Raw genomic sequence first — 15,020 nt, 5'->3', positions numbered from 1 at the left:
TTCTGGCCCCGGGCACAGTTCGCACCATTGTGCTGCAGGCCCGCGTCTCCTCGCCCGGCCCGACTCCCAGGACAGAAAGAGTCTTAAGATAAAGATAACTTGAGGACAACTATCATTGAGACTGGCCTTTATTCAGAAAGAGATACCGAAACAAAAGGCCTTCAGATATTTTAAAAGCATACTTGCCTGTCCATCCCTCACGATTTTCTTTTGTAACATCTGCTTTATGTCGCAGCAAGACTCTAGCAGATTCCAAATGTCCCAAAGAAACAGCAAGGTGCAGTAAGGTTCGACCTCGTGGGTCCAGGGCCTCCACATTCTGTGAGGTAAACACTGGCGTTTGTAAGACTGTATATATTATATCAAAACATGGAAATGTGTGTGAGAGATCAAATTTAGTATAAAGTGGAAAATTACACATTAATTATAGCACTATATGGAAGAAAGAATGCTTGCATGTGGGAGTGGTTGAAATATTAATTTGAGGGCTATAATAAAGATGATCGCTACTGAGTTCCTTTTTCTATAAAGTGAAGTGCCCAATAAGTTAACGTGGACTGTAGGCCTCAGATCATCAGGCACGTCTTATGCCCGCAACAGCCCTCAGATGAAGTCTAAATAGGGCTAGGGGCTTTCATGAATGCAACCACCCTGTGACGCCGAACACGGGGGATTTCTCAAGCATATATCAGCACTCAGGTCTAGACCAGGAAGTGGAGGACTTTAAGCAAAACTGAAAGTACAGGGGCGCCTGGGTGGCTCAGTCGTTAAGCATCTGCCTTCGGCTCAGGTCATGATCCCGGGGTCCTGGGATCGAGTCCCATATCGGGCTGCTCGGTGGGAAGCCTGCTTCTCCCTCTCTCTCTCCCATTCCCCCTGCTTGTGTTCCCTCTCTCATAAATAAAATCTTTAAAAAAAAAAAAAAAAAAACTGAAAGTACAGAAGGTCATTTGGGTCAGAATAAAATCACATTCTCTAGCTGGGTTCCCCCCAGAACGCCACTCTCATTACTGTGTATGGAGTTCTGAGCACTGTGAAGTAGCAGCATCCACGGGTCCTGCAATGAGCGTGATCCACCAGACGTGGATGTGGACATGTTTCTAGGTAAATGTGAGAACAAACACATGCCACTGTGGTCTGTTTCCCCTCGAAGGTTTTCTTCCCCATGCTGGGCAGAGCCATTTGGCTTTTACTCTTCATTCGTATCCCGGCCCTCCTTCCGCCACCTGCACTGGGTGGAGAGCCAAGTGGCAGTTTCTCTGGTGGTATGAGCCCAGTCTGAATGACCGAATGCTGCCTTCCAAAGAGGATTCTGAACGTTCTTCCAAGGACGCAAGAAACTACCACGGGACTTCTGGGATGTAAAACGTTGTAAGTGCTCAAATACTTCTCAGGAAATGTGCTTTTATCTTGATTTGAGATGCTAGTTGTTGTGCAAGCTTTAACTGCAGCCTCCAAAGATACCCAGAATGTTCCACTTACTGGCCACAGGGGAGAAAGGTAAGCAGAGCTAAACAGCTACTGAACCTACTGAACCTCCTGTTTTGCAAAGTGCATCATGGCTGGCATGCAGTGAAGACAGGAACTGGTCTCGGGGAACGACAGCAGTGGCCGAAGACATTCTGCTAAGCGAGCACATGTCCTCCTGGACCAATCCCAGGCCTCAGCGTTCTCTCCGGCGCTGGAATACCAACACATCTCCTGGAAAGGGGCCCACACCACCTCCCGGGATTCCCTGGCTTTCCCCAAGGGTATGGCTTTTCTCTCTCTCACCAGAGACACTGATGTTCTTCCAAAGGGCCGGATCCAAGTCTCGCATTTCCTAGCTTCCACCACCCTGGTCTCTAATCTGCGGTAAACCATTGTTTTTAAAACAGTAATCCAACTAAAGATTGAAGTTTAGCAAGAGAGAAATAATTAGCAAATTCATTGCCTCTTTACATATCTGTTATATAAACTGTTTCCTCACCTAACAAGTTCAGTTTACGGGAAAGGTGCTGGGTTTAGCACACTGCCTGATATAGAGGAGATGTTTAACAATACTTGCCACACAAAAAGGGGAAATTCTATTTAATGCAATTCACACCCCAAAACAAAACATCTCAGACCAAGGACTGACACTCAAGCTCCTGGGCAACCACTAGAAATGGTGTGTAAAATCAAAGCCAAATACATTAAGTAGTTGACTTTTTCCTAGTTTGGACCACAGGGGAAAAAAGTACGTATGAGCCAGACAGCAGCCCGTTTTGCAATGCTGACTGTAGCTCTTCAGAGCCTCCTGCACCTCTTTGTCATTTGAAAAGAGAGAAGGGAGGAAAAATACTATATTCTGGTGACTGGGATTAAAGACAGTGGATGATTAAAGTGGAAATTAGCAAAACAGAGGACAGCAAATCAATATAGAAAAATCAACAAAACCAAAAACTTGTTCTTGGTAAATATCAACAAAATTGATAAACTTTCAGCTAGATTGACCAGGCAAGAAAGAGAGAAGACTCCAGTTACCAAAAGCGGGAATGAAAGAAGGGATATCACTACCAACTCTACAGAAATACAGAGTGTTTAAGAGGAATCCTATGGGACGCCTGGGTGGCTCAGTTGGTTAAGCGTCTGCCTTCGGGTCAGGTCATGATCCCAAGGTCCTGGGATCAAGTCCCGCATCAGGCTCCCTGCTCTGCAGGGAGTCTGCTTCTCCCTCTGCCCCTCCTCCCACTTGTTCTCTCAATCTCTCTCTTTCTCTCTCAAATAAATAAAATCTTAAAAAAAAAAAAAAAAAAAGGAATACTGTGAACCGTATGCCAACAGAGTAGAGACTTAAATGAAAGGCACATATTCCTAGACAGACATAAACTAGCAAAACTGACTTAAGAAAAAACAGAAAATCTGAATAAATTTGTAACAAGAGATTGAATCAGTTATTTTTAAACTTTAAAAAATGCTCAGGCCCAGATGGCTTCACTGGTGAATTCTGCCAAACATTCAAAGAATTAATATCAATTCTTCACAAACTCTTCCAAAAATAAAAAAAGATAGAAGATAAAGGAAAACTTCCCAACTTGTTTTATGAGCCCAGTATTATCCCGATAACAAACACATTACCAAAGAAAGAAAACCACAGACCAATACCTCTAATGAATATAGATGCAAAATCTTCAACAATATATTAGCAAAACAAATTTAGCAACACATAAAAAGGGCTATTAAACACCAGGACCAAGTGAGATTTATCTCAAATGCAAAGGTGGTTTAACATCTGATAATTAATATAACACAGCATATTAATAGAATAAAATAAAATAAAATAACACATGATCATCTCAATAGATGTATGCTGTGATCTAACTGTAGTCTACATTCTTATGTTGAAATCCTAACTTTCAAAGATGATGGTATTAGAAGTGGGGCCTTTGCGGGGGGGCGGGGGGGTGCTTAGGTCATGAGTGTGGGGCCCTCATGAATGGAGTTAGTGTCTTAATAAAAGAGGCCCCAGAGAGCTTGCTAGACCCACTTTCACCATGTGAGGACACAGATGGAAAGCTCCTGCTATGAACCAGGAAGAGAGCCCTCTCCACCACCACGCTAAATCTGCCAGCACCATTATCTTGGATTTAGAGCCTCCTGAACTTTAAGAAATAAATTTCTATTGTTTATAAACTACCCAGTCTATGGTATTTTGTTACAGAGGCCCAAACAAGGCTACGACAATGGAGAAAAAGCATTTGACAAAATCCAACACCCCTTCGTGATACAAAATAAAAATAAAAAAACAGGAAACACTCAACAAACTAGAAATAGAAGGGAATTTCCTCAAAGAGCACCCAATTATGAACACTCACAGCTAATATTATCTTAATGGTGAAAGACTGGATGCCTTCCCCCTAAGATAAGGAACAAGACAAGGATGTTTTCTTCTGTCTCTTCTATTCAGTACTGTACTAGACGTTCTAACCAGGGCAATACAGCAAGAAAAAGAAAGAAAAGGCATCCAGATTAGAAAGGAAGAAGTAAATCTCTATCCACAGATGACACGATCTTATATATAGAAAATCCTAAAGTATCCACTAAAGGGTTAGAACTAACAAAGGAGTTCAGCAAGATTGGAAGATACAAGATCAATACATAAAAATCAATTATATTTCTCAGAGAACAAACTGGTTGTTGCCAGAGGGGAGGTGAGTGGAGAGATGGGTAAAATAGATAAAGGGGACTAAGATAAAAAAAAAAGAAAAAAAGATAAAGGGGACTAAGATATACAAAATTCCAGTTATAAAATAAGTAAGGCACAAAGATTTTGAAAAGTACAGCATATGGAATATAGTCAATAATATTGTAATAACGTTGTTTGGTGACAGATGGTGACTACACTTATTATGGTGAGCACTGAAAATGTATAGGACTGTTGAATCAATATGTTGTACACCTGAAATTAACATTGTATGTTAATTATACTTCAACTTTAAAAAATGAAACAAAATCAATTGTCTCTCTATACACTAACAACTGAAAATGAAATTATGAAAACAATTCTATTTACAATAGCATCAAAAAGAATGAAACATTTAGGAATAAATAACAAAAGTACAGAACATAAACTCTGAAAACTGTAAAGCATTGTTGAAAGAAATTAAGACCTAAATAAATGGAAAAACATCACATGTTCATGGTTCAGAAGACTTAATACTTAAGATGTCAGTACTCCCCAAACTGAGGGCACCTGGGTGGCTCAGCTGGTTAGGCATCTGCTTTTGGCTTAGGTCATGATCCCAGGGTCCTGGGATCGAGTCCCACATCGGGCTCCCTGCTCAGCGGGGAGTTTGCATCTCCCTCTCCCTCTAACCCTCCCCTTTCTCTCAAATAAATAAAATCTTAAAACAAAATATTCCCCAAACTGAGCTACAGAGTCAATGCAATACCTATCAAAATTCCAGCTGGCTTTTTGTAGAGATTGACTAGCTGATCCTAAAATTCTTCAGGAAGTGCAAGGAGACCAGCATAGCCAAAACCATCTTGAAAAGAGCAAAGTTTGAAGATTCACAATTACCAATTTCAAAACTTAACTATGTATAAAGCTACAGCAATCAAGACAGTACGGTACTGCCATAAAGATAGAATCAATAGAATACAACTTAGGGGCGCCTGGGTGGTTCAGTAGTTGAGTGTCTGCCTTCAGCTCGGGTCATGATCCCGGGGTCTTGGGGCTGAGCCCCACATCAGGCTCCCTGCTCAGTGGGAAGCCTGCTTCTCCCTCTCCCACTCCCCCTGCTTGTGTTCCCTCTCACTGTCTCTCCGTCAAATAAATAAATAAAATCTTTAAAAAAAAATAATCTTTTCAGCAAGTGGCGCTTGAACAACTGGATATCCACATGCAAAAGAATGAAGTTTTATATATGTGATACATGAAAATTAGCTCTAAATTGATCATAAACTCAAATGGAAGAACTAAAACAATAAAACTCTTAGAAGAAAACAGAGTTCATCTTTGTGACCCTGGGTTGGGCAAAACCTTCTTAGATACGACACCAAAAACATAAGAGACAAAAGAAAATACAGATAAATTGCACTTCATCAGAATTGAAAATTTTTGTACTTTGCATGATACCATAAAGTAAAAAGACATCCCACAGAAGGGGAAATAATATTTGCAAGTCATTTATCTGATAAGGGGCTAGTTAGTATCCAGAATATATGAAGAACTTGAACTTCTCAAGAATAAAAAGACAACCCAATTTTTAAACGGGCAAAGGATTTGGAATAGACATTTCTTCAAAGACGATATGCCAGTGCCAAGGAGGACATTAAGAGAGGCTCAATTTCACTCATCGCTAGGGAAATGTCAGTCAAAACCACAATGAGATACCACTTCACACCCACTAGGATGACTACAATCAAAAAGAATAACAAGTGTGGACAAGGATGTGGAGAAATGGAACCCTCACGCACGGCTGGTGGGAATGTAAAATGGTGCAGCCAATTTGAAAAACGGTTGGCAGGGCCTCGAAAAGTCAAACATAGAGTGACCGTATGACCCAGCAATTCCTCTCATGGGTATTTACCCAAGAGAAATAAAAACATACACCCATATGAAAACTTGTACACGAATATGCATACAGCATTACCCATATAACCAAAAAGTGCGGGGGGGGGGGGGGCGGAGACAAACATCCATCAACTGGTAAATGGATAAACAAAATGAGGTACACCCAGACAGGGGAATACTATTCGGCCATAAAAAGGAATGAAGGACTGATACGTGCCACAGCGTGGATGACCCTCACAAACATGGTAAGTAAAAGAAACCAGACACAAAAGGCCACATATCATAGGATTCCATTTATAGGAAATGTCCAGAATAGGCAAATCTAGAGAGACAGCAAGTAGATTAGCGGTCGCCTGGAGCTGAAGGGGTGGAGGGGAAATGGAGAGTGACTACGGGGTACGAGGTTTCTTTCTGGGGAGATGAAAATGTCTGGAATTTGATGGTGGTGATGGTTGCACAACTCAGTGAAGACGCTAAAAACCACTGAATGATATACTTTAATGGGTGAATTGTATAATTAGTGAATTATAGCTCAATAAAGATGTTTGAAAAAACCTATGTATGTATGTGCTTTATGTAATACATAAAACGAATCTATCATCTATATACTGTTTGATGAGTTGTTTAATTTCTCCAGAGCTTCAGTTTGCTCCCTTGTAAACTGGGAATAAAAAACACCGACCCTACAGAGTTCTTACAAGAGTAAAGGCATAATACTAACCCTGTTAAGAAGCACTAAGAAGAAATAGCTCTTATTATCATACACCCACATATAAGCGGTCAGTTTCTTCCTAAAAGGGATCTGTTCAGATTTCATTACAGTTTATAGTGGGGCTTAGGGTCTCTAACCAATGACATTAGTTCAGTGAGCAAGAGCGTTCAGAATTAAACTGGAATTCACATTGGAAGCTGATCATTTCAGTTTTTCCTTTATGTTTCTTCAGTCATGAACTATACCAAATTAAAAACACCCACCCCTTCAACTATGATAGTGCCCCCAAAGAAAAAAAGCAGTGAGATTTCTGCACGTCCCCATCCTAATTGCTAATTTAAGCCCACTGACTTTGCTTGCTCAAAGCCTTGTTTTCATCCTGCTGCCCTCCCGAGGCAGTAAAAGGCCAAGCTGTGAGTGCAGGCCGCAGAGCCAGACAAGAGGCCCACGTCCAGGCCCCTGACTAGCCTCAGGTGCATTAACCAACCCTTCTGTGCCTCCAAACCCAACACAATGTAAGTGCTTCATCAACCATCACTGTTACCTCTGGCGGGGGTGGGGTGGGGTGGGGGCTCCAGCAAGAGGCTGCTAACTGGCCTTCCATTCTCTCCAGAAGTCCACCCTCATTCCTGTGCATCTCAGGCTGCTCTGGTCCTCTGCAGCTGTGGCCCAAACTGACCAACCCCCCCTCCCCCCCGCCCCTGCCAAGTCAGGCGGGAAATGGTATCCATAGGCATAGTTCCCTCAAGTGAGCCTGAGCCCCCGAGGGCCAAGAGGGAGCACGTGAGAGCAGGCTCTAGCTCTTCATCTTGGATGCTTGGCCCCTGGCTCCTGGAAGGCCTCCAGCCAACAGGCACCAACCTGAATGTGTGCCCAGTGCCCCACCTGGCCTGCTGCAGACTGGGGCGACAACCCCAGGGTAGCTCCCCGTCAAGCTCTGAGGACTGCTGCCGCCTAGAACATCCTCTTCCTCTTGCCCTGATGGTATACTTTCACCTGCTGGCTTCCTCACTGGGGCCCGGCCCTCGAGTCAGGCCTTATCTGCCACCCTCCACCCTACTCGGTCCTGGGTTTCCCCCCATCTAAGGTGCACTGACTGACCTTTGCATATGTCCCCTTAAGTGTTCACTCATTCTCCCAGCATCCATAAGAAGGCCAGGGATGTTTAACAGACCTCTCTAGCTAAATGACAAACAACATAACCGTGACACAAATCATTTCCACTGCACCGACTTCAAGGCCCCACTGAATATTAAAGACAGTAGAGCTAATGCGTTAAGAGGCACTTAATAAAGTGCCTCTGCTGAGCCAACATGGAAAGCTCGAAACAAATGCAGAGCTGGCAAACTCCACACTCCAGCTCTCAGCAAGACCTTGGGGTGGGGGCTGACTCACGCACACTCAGAAACGCGCCTACCCTCTTCCTCTGGATAAACTTGATTCCTTCTGTGCTGTTGTTCCTAGAACAAAATACAACCCTTACAGCTACCGGTGTGGTGTGCCTGCTTCGAGTCTCACTCGTGGGATGGGAGGAAGGAAGGAACGGAGAGCAGAAGCTCACTGGCAAACAAAACACTAAGTGAAACAGCTGGTTGTATTGCTGGGGTGATAGGAATTTTTTTGTTTTTAACTATGCAGCCAACACACGTTCCTTGCAGCAAAACTGGGGCATACATAAAAGAAACTGAATGCCCAGGAAGATTATCATAATCACAGCAGCAACGATGATAAATGGGATTACTCTCACTTACTATGTGCCGCACTTCCACATCTGTTCTCTGCCTTATTTTCCACGATTCTGAACTGGAGGGACTCTTACGGAAAGAAGCAGAATGCAAGGGTTAAGAATACGGCATTAGGACAGAGTCTGACGTTCTGGGTTCACACCCTGCTTCAGCCACAGGCTAAGCAGGCAACTGAGCCTCTCCACCTTATCTGGTTTCCTTATCTGTAAAATGGGAATCATGAAAGCATTCACTCCAGGGCAGTGTGAGAATTAAATCTAAAATTGCACAGAAAGCATTTCAGCACAATGCCTGACAAATGGGTAGGCTCTCAGTGCTACTCTCCCTATTTTTACAGATGATAAAACAATTCAGCAAGGGTAAATAACTTGCCCAAGCTCACAACGTTATCAGTATTAGTACTGGCCATTAACCCAACTGCCTCCAAGTCACGAAGTCCGTAGTTGTTTCATAATCAAGAGACTCTTGACAAATATGAAAGCAACGAAATATTTCCTGCCACATATTTTAATGATATCAATGAATAACTTCTTAACCCTGAACCAGTTACATAATTTGCAGGGCGCGGTGAAAACTGAAAATGCAAGGCTCCTTGTTCGAAAAAAAATAATTAAGAATTTCAAGACGGTGGGGGCGCCTGGGTGGCTCAGTTGGTTAAGGCTCCAACTCTTGACTTCGGCTCAGGTCAGATCTCAGGGTTGTGAGATCGAGTCAGGCTCCATGCTCAGCAGGGAGTCTGCTCAAGATTCTCTCTCTCTCCCCCTCCGCCCCCCTCCCACGCTGTCTTGCTCTCATTCTCTTTCTCTCAAATAAATAATCTTAAAAAAAAAAAAAAAGAATTTCAAGATGGTGACAGCAGAGCATTATACCAAGCATACCCCTTCTGAGCACAGGTAGCATGCCCTTGAAGCCAGCCCCACCTCTACCCCTTCAATGGCCAAGTTTCAGGATTGAGATTAGATTATGTGGTCATGACAGTCAAGCTTTCACGGTAAAGATGTTCTTTATGAATCGGCTTCAACTACCGAGTCCTCAGAGAGGACGGGTATACTATGAAATGATCTACGGGGATAAACAATAACAAAGTCAAAACCAAATAATTAGCAAGTATGAATATCCTTCCTTTGACCCCCTGCCTTGACAGTATAAAGTGTGAAGGATCTAATTTACTCTAGGAAAATCTGCTGCAGAATTATAATTCTCTGATCACGAATGTCCTTAACATTTTTCGAGGTAAGAGGCACAGAGAACTTTCAATGAATTACAGCCTACAGGAAAAGGAGAGAATTCAACTATGCCACATTTTAGATGGTAAACCCAAGACCGTGTTCTTATCAAACAAGTTTTTCTCCAAAGAAAAACTGCACTTCATTCAAGCTCTTTTCTTCACCTCCAATGAATAGAAAGCCTGCTGTTTTCAGAAATCAGTATTGAAAGAGTATGTGGTGGGGCGCCTGGGTGGCTCAGTCGTTAAACGTCTGCCTTCGGCTCAGGTCATGATCCCAGGGTCCTGGGATCGAGCCCCAGATCGGGCTCCCTGCACCGCGGGGAAGCCTGCTTCTCCCTCTCCTACTCCCCCTGCTTGTGTTCCCTCTCTCGCTATGTCTCTCTCTGTCAAATAAATAAATAAAATCTTTTAAAAAAAAAGAAAGAGTATGTGGCTTAATGATGGCGTTGAACTTCTCTATCAAAAGGGAGTTTAGTTCTGTGACTTTCTTTGTACTTTATCTTGGTATTTCACAAGAAGCTGGGGCAGCACCGATACTGAGGAAGTGCAGATGCACAACACAGCAGGATTGTCTGGTCGTTTTTCAAGTGTCCAAGGTGAGAACACTTAGAGCTGAGAGCAAAACGATGGAGGATTCCCTCTGCACCACATCTAGTAACAGAAAGGGAATGAAATCACCAGGTATACTGGGACACCTAATGGTGAATCATCATCTACTCTGGGGGCGTGATCTAATTAAGACCAATGACTCTCACAATAAAAGTTTATTCTGTCTGGACAGAGGATTTAAATGAAAAAAAGAGCAACTCTTGACTTCCAGCAAGTGCTCAACAGATTTTTTAAAAATATAGCAGGGTGCAAGAACACACTCACTTAGCAGTAACCATTCACCAAACGGGGTGATGCTGACCTTGCTCAATTTTTGCCAACCAAAAGTGCTCCTTTTTCTCTAAAATTTCTTGACAATTATAGCATCGATTTTGAGCCATTCAAAAATAAGGATTTCAAAGTCAACAAGAATTACACCAAATAATTACAAATCCTTATCCTAACTGCTAAGTATATTAGCTTGTAAGTTGAGGGCACTAGCAGGGTTTCCTCAAGCATAACGCTACTGACATTTTGGATCAGATAATTCTCAGTTGTGGAGAGCTGTCTTGTGCACTGTAGGATGGTGAGCAGCATCCCTGGCCTCTACCGCTAAGATCCCAGTAGCACCCATTCCCCACCGGTAAGGACCAAAACTGTCTCCATGCATTACCATTGGGGGTGGGGAGGTGTGTGTCAAAAACCACCTCCAACTGAGAACCACTGCTTTAAAGAGATAGCAATAAATAAAAGACAAGGAATCAAAGCATTTGAGGATAGGAAGGGATTTTAAGGATCCTGTGCACCCGTGACTCTCAAACTTTGGTATGTATCAGCCTCCCTGGGCCAGAATGGGAAAAATGCCTTGCCCAAGGTCACAGGGCGAGTTAGAACCTGGACTCCAAACCCAACCAAGCCCTTCCTTACAAAAAGGGTGGGTGGGGTGAGCGGTGTGTGCTGTTCTCACCTCTTTGGGAGAGGCAGTAGAGCCAAACTGGTTAAAACAGTGCACTCCGGAGCCAGCCGGCCATAGTTAAAGTCCCGACTTGGTATTTATCAGGGGGGCGACCTTGCGCAAGGCACATAACCTCTGAGAGCCTCAGTTTCCTTCTCTGGCCAATGTAATAATAACAGTGCCTATCTCCTAGGATTGTTGGAAAGGCAAAAAGATGATAATGTTCATAAAGCGCCTGGCACAGGGCCTGGCACCCAGTAAGCACTCCGATACATGTCCTCTTATTATTATTGTTCCACGGCTGCAGAACTGAAGGGGTCTGCGGGGCCCCGAAGGCAGAAGGTTGGAGATGGGCTCAGGGGGACAAAGCGACCTCCCGATCCGCCCACCCCCCGCCCCTCGCCGCCGGCGGACCCCCGCCCCGCCCCTCACCTGGCCCCGCAGCTCCTTCTCCAGCTGCCGGTAGTCGTTGTTCCACACCAGGAGGTGCAAGGGGAAGTGGCCGCTGTTGTCGCGGGCCGAGGACATGGCGAAAAGGCCGCAGCCGGGCCCTCACCGCCCGCTTGCCAAGCCTCAGCCCCGGCGGGGTCTCCGGCGCCCGCCCGCCCGGCGGCCGGCGCGCGAGAGAGAGAGTGAGAGAGGGGCGAGGTACACGGCGGGGCGGCCTACGGGCCGGGTGCGGGGCGCGCGGGAGGTCGGGGGTCGCGGGCCGGGTCGGGGACGGGGTCGGCCGCGCCCACCCCGCACCCCGCCGCGCTCCCGCCCGCGCTGACAGCTCCCGAACCGACTTCTGCGGGCCGAACTGCCCCAAACCGGGAAGTGCGCGGGGCGAACCACCGTGCACGCCGCGGCGGGGGGAGACGAGGCCAGCCACGCGGCCCGGAGTCGGCCCGATCGCACCCACCCCCAACTACACACCCGGAAACACAGTGCAGTCCCCAAACAGAGCTAACATTCTCTCCCTTAGCTCAGGATCTGGATACGGAAAACTCGGCCTATCCGTCACCAGCCCCTTTCCCCCTGCTCCAGCGATTTCACATGGTTCAGTCCACAACTGGGCCTCTTCCATCCGCTGTGAGTTCAGGGGGGGGCAGCTGGGGCCTGGACCAAACCATACCAGTTACTGACTCCCTTGCAGCCTTTTTGGAATTGGGCAGTGCTTCCATGATTGGCCAGAAGCCATTTTGGAAGTGGGCAACACCGAACAATTTTAAAGAGGGAATTTTAAAAACTCTGGACAAGTGGCACTGAAGATTTGCATAACGAGGGAGTTGTTCTTCCTCAGGGTTTCTCAACATTGGCACATTGTAAACTCAGTGATTTTCTTTCTGTGGGGATTGTCCTGTGCTTTGTAGGATGTTGAGCATCTCTGGCCTTTCTATCCCCTGGATGCCATAGCACTCCCCTGGCCAAAATACCTCCAGACATTGCCAAATGTCCCCAGGGGGAGAAAAATCATCCCCAGTTGAGAACCACTGTTCTATCTGACCTCCAAACCGGGTTATGATTCAAAGTTACATATGATGGTGGTTTCTTCCACATATGAGGGTCATTTATTTTTGGAACTAGCCACTTTGAGTTTTGGATTATGGCTAAAAAGACTAATAGATAATACCCAGACTTGATCACACTCTGCAAATATTAAGTTCATTCTTTGGGTTTCAACCTCAGACACTACAGCTCTTTTGATTCAATGAAGAGCCAAGTCAACTTGCAGCTACTCACCAGCCAAAGCTATCCACACAGTTGTCTACAACTAGACCACACAGCTGGGGGAAGTTATTCAGTGCATCCTGAAAACATACCCTCTCCCTCCCCGGCCTGTGTGCAGCCAGCTTTTCAGATGCCTGCAACAACAGCTGTTCAAGAATCCTGGCCTAATCCGTTCTCCACATGTGTTGAGTCCAGAAGATTTGTGAGTCTGAGAACCAAAACAGGATGCAGGAGCATCAGGATGGCACCCAGAGGCTCTCACTGTGGAATGTGTGGGAATTATGCAGTTATTCCTACACCACACATTTACCAAAATGGAGAGGTAGACCAACATCCAGAGCTTCCAAGACCTCTTCCAGGACTTCCTATCTTTCCAGAAACTTTATGCGACTTAATCTTTCTCTTCATCATTCAATATTCATTGAACATCTCTCTTATTCATGAGTTGCAGAACTCCACAATGGCTGCTTACCAGAGTATCTAAAGTCAAAACAGTGCCTGGACCTTAATAGGCATCCAATATTTCCTGACTGGAGATCATGGCTGCATTTACATATAATACATACAATAAATATTCATTAGCATTAGGGTCACATCTCTTCTCTCATTCACACTGATTAAACTCATCTCATTGTGTTTATCTCACACCATCCTGTGTTACTGTAGGCCATCTATTCTTATTCTCAAAAACAAAAAGTTGTGATTAGAAAATAATAGTGATACGGAATACCAAGAATAGTGGGAGCTACTATTATTGAGTGCTTACAATAGGGCAGGCACACCACATTTTTCTGTAAATTATTCCATTTCTCCTTAGCCAGATAGTAAATATTTAGCTTTGTAGGCCATATATGAGTTTTGTCGGATATTATTCATCCACTTCCTCTTCTCCTTTTTCTTCTTTACAACCCTTTAAAAATGTAAAAAAAAAAAAAAAAAAAAATCATTCTTATGTATCAAGACATGCCAAAAAAAAAAAAAATCGCGCACTAGAGGTAGATAACATATCAGCTCCATCTTCCACATGAGACTAAAACTGTTGCTTATTTGATTTATTTTATTGTAGGTCTACCACAGTAGAATGTAAGCGCCATGAGAACAGGAAATTTTGTCTTCTTTGCTCATTGTTATTTCTTCTGCACCTGGAACAGTATGTGGAACATAGTAAATGCTCAGTAAGTATTTATTGATTAAGTGAATGAATTTGACCAGTTATACTAAGTAACTTGACTATTGATTGCCTCAGGAAACTTGTGGCTGCAGAACTCTGGCCACGAGATTTTGCAGCTTCCCCTGGTATTACTCAGTGCTGGGACTTCCAAAGAGAGAGACCCAAATTGAAGAAAATATATAGGCAGGGCAGAAGATGCTGGAGCACATATCTGCCCTCACTCAAGATGGCGGCAAGGCAGCGTGCCCTTTCCGGTCACATGATCTGTCCGGCGGCGAAGGGCACCTCCCCGCGCGTGCGTGCTGCGCCGCGGCTGCGAGGCGCTGAGGGGAGAGGCGCCGCCGCCAGCGCCGCCGCTGGGACCCGTTAGAGCGGAAGCGCCGCCGCCGCCGCCTTCACTGTCCCGGGGACCCTGATTCCTGGCAGGTGGGAGGCGGGAGCCATGTCGAAGCGGCTTCGGAGCAGCGAGGTGTGCGCTGACTGCAGCGGGCCGGGTGAGTCGCACCGGCCGGGCCCGCTTCCCTCAGCTCTGCTCGAAGGGACCCCTGCCCCGGGGCCGCCCCCTCGAGTCGGGCGGGTCCCGGCGTCCGAACCCCACACCTGGGGTCGCGAGGAGGAGGACCCGGGGTGGCCTCGGGGCGGGACCCGTCCCGGGCCTGTCAGAGCCGGGCGGGCTAGGGGGCCGCCGCCCTCCCGCCCCTCCCTCCCCTCTCATCCCCTCTCCTCCTCTCCTCCCCTCCGTCCCAGGCCGGGCGGGGAGGCTGCGGGGTCGGCGCTGCTTCCCCAACAGGAAGGGGCTTGGGCAATGCACAGGAAGGCCAATTACAGAAGTAAAATGCGAGCGTTCTCCCGGCTGCGGCCCCCTGAGGCT

General features: G+C 45.7%; 2 protein-coding genes across 20 annotated transcripts in view; one reads left to right on the top strand and one right to left on the bottom strand.

Moving 5' to 3' along the window:
• ANKRD13A (ankyrin repeat domain 13A) overlaps window positions 1-12,066 on the bottom strand; it is a 33,436-nt gene extending 21,370 nt beyond the window's left edge. For 4 of the 6 annotated variants that reach the window (XM_078060879.1, XM_078060880.1, XM_078060882.1 and 1 more), the window contains exons 1-3: window positions 11,698-12,066; window positions 8,501-8,563; window positions 187-319 (exon numbers count right to left, since the gene is read on the bottom strand). In XM_078060879.1, the coding sequence (XP_077917005.1) occupies window positions 187-319; window positions 8,501-8,563; window positions 11,698-11,793 (292 nt within the window). In that variant the 5' untranslated portion in view covers window positions 11,794-12,066. The remainder of the gene's footprint in view (window positions 1-186; window positions 320-8,500; window positions 8,564-11,697) is intronic. The other 2 variants (XM_078060881.1, XM_078060884.1) reach the window with 1 other exon arrangement.
• Window positions 12,067-14,456: 2,390 nt separating this feature from the next.
• GIT2 (GIT ArfGAP 2) overlaps window positions 14,457-15,020 on the top strand; it is a 48,655-nt gene continuing 48,091 nt past the window's right edge. For all 14 annotated transcript variants that reach the window (XM_078060875.1, XM_036085949.2, XM_036085944.2 and 11 more), the window contains exon 1: window positions 14,457-14,643. Coding sequence is in view for 13 of the 14 variants with exons in the window: in XM_036085949.2 (XP_035941842.1) it covers window positions 14,592-14,643 (52 nt within the window). In the remaining variant the exon portion in view is untranslated. The remainder of the gene's footprint in view (window positions 14,644-15,020) is intronic.

The sequence above is a fragment of the Halichoerus grypus genome, chromosome 13, assembly GCF_964656455.1.
Source record: "Halichoerus grypus chromosome 13, mHalGry1.hap1.1, whole genome shotgun sequence".
NCBI lineage: Eukaryota > Metazoa > Chordata > Mammalia > Carnivora > Phocidae > Halichoerus > Halichoerus grypus.
Note: the sequence above shows the minus strand (reverse complement) of the source record. Positions and strands in the feature narration are given on the sequence as shown.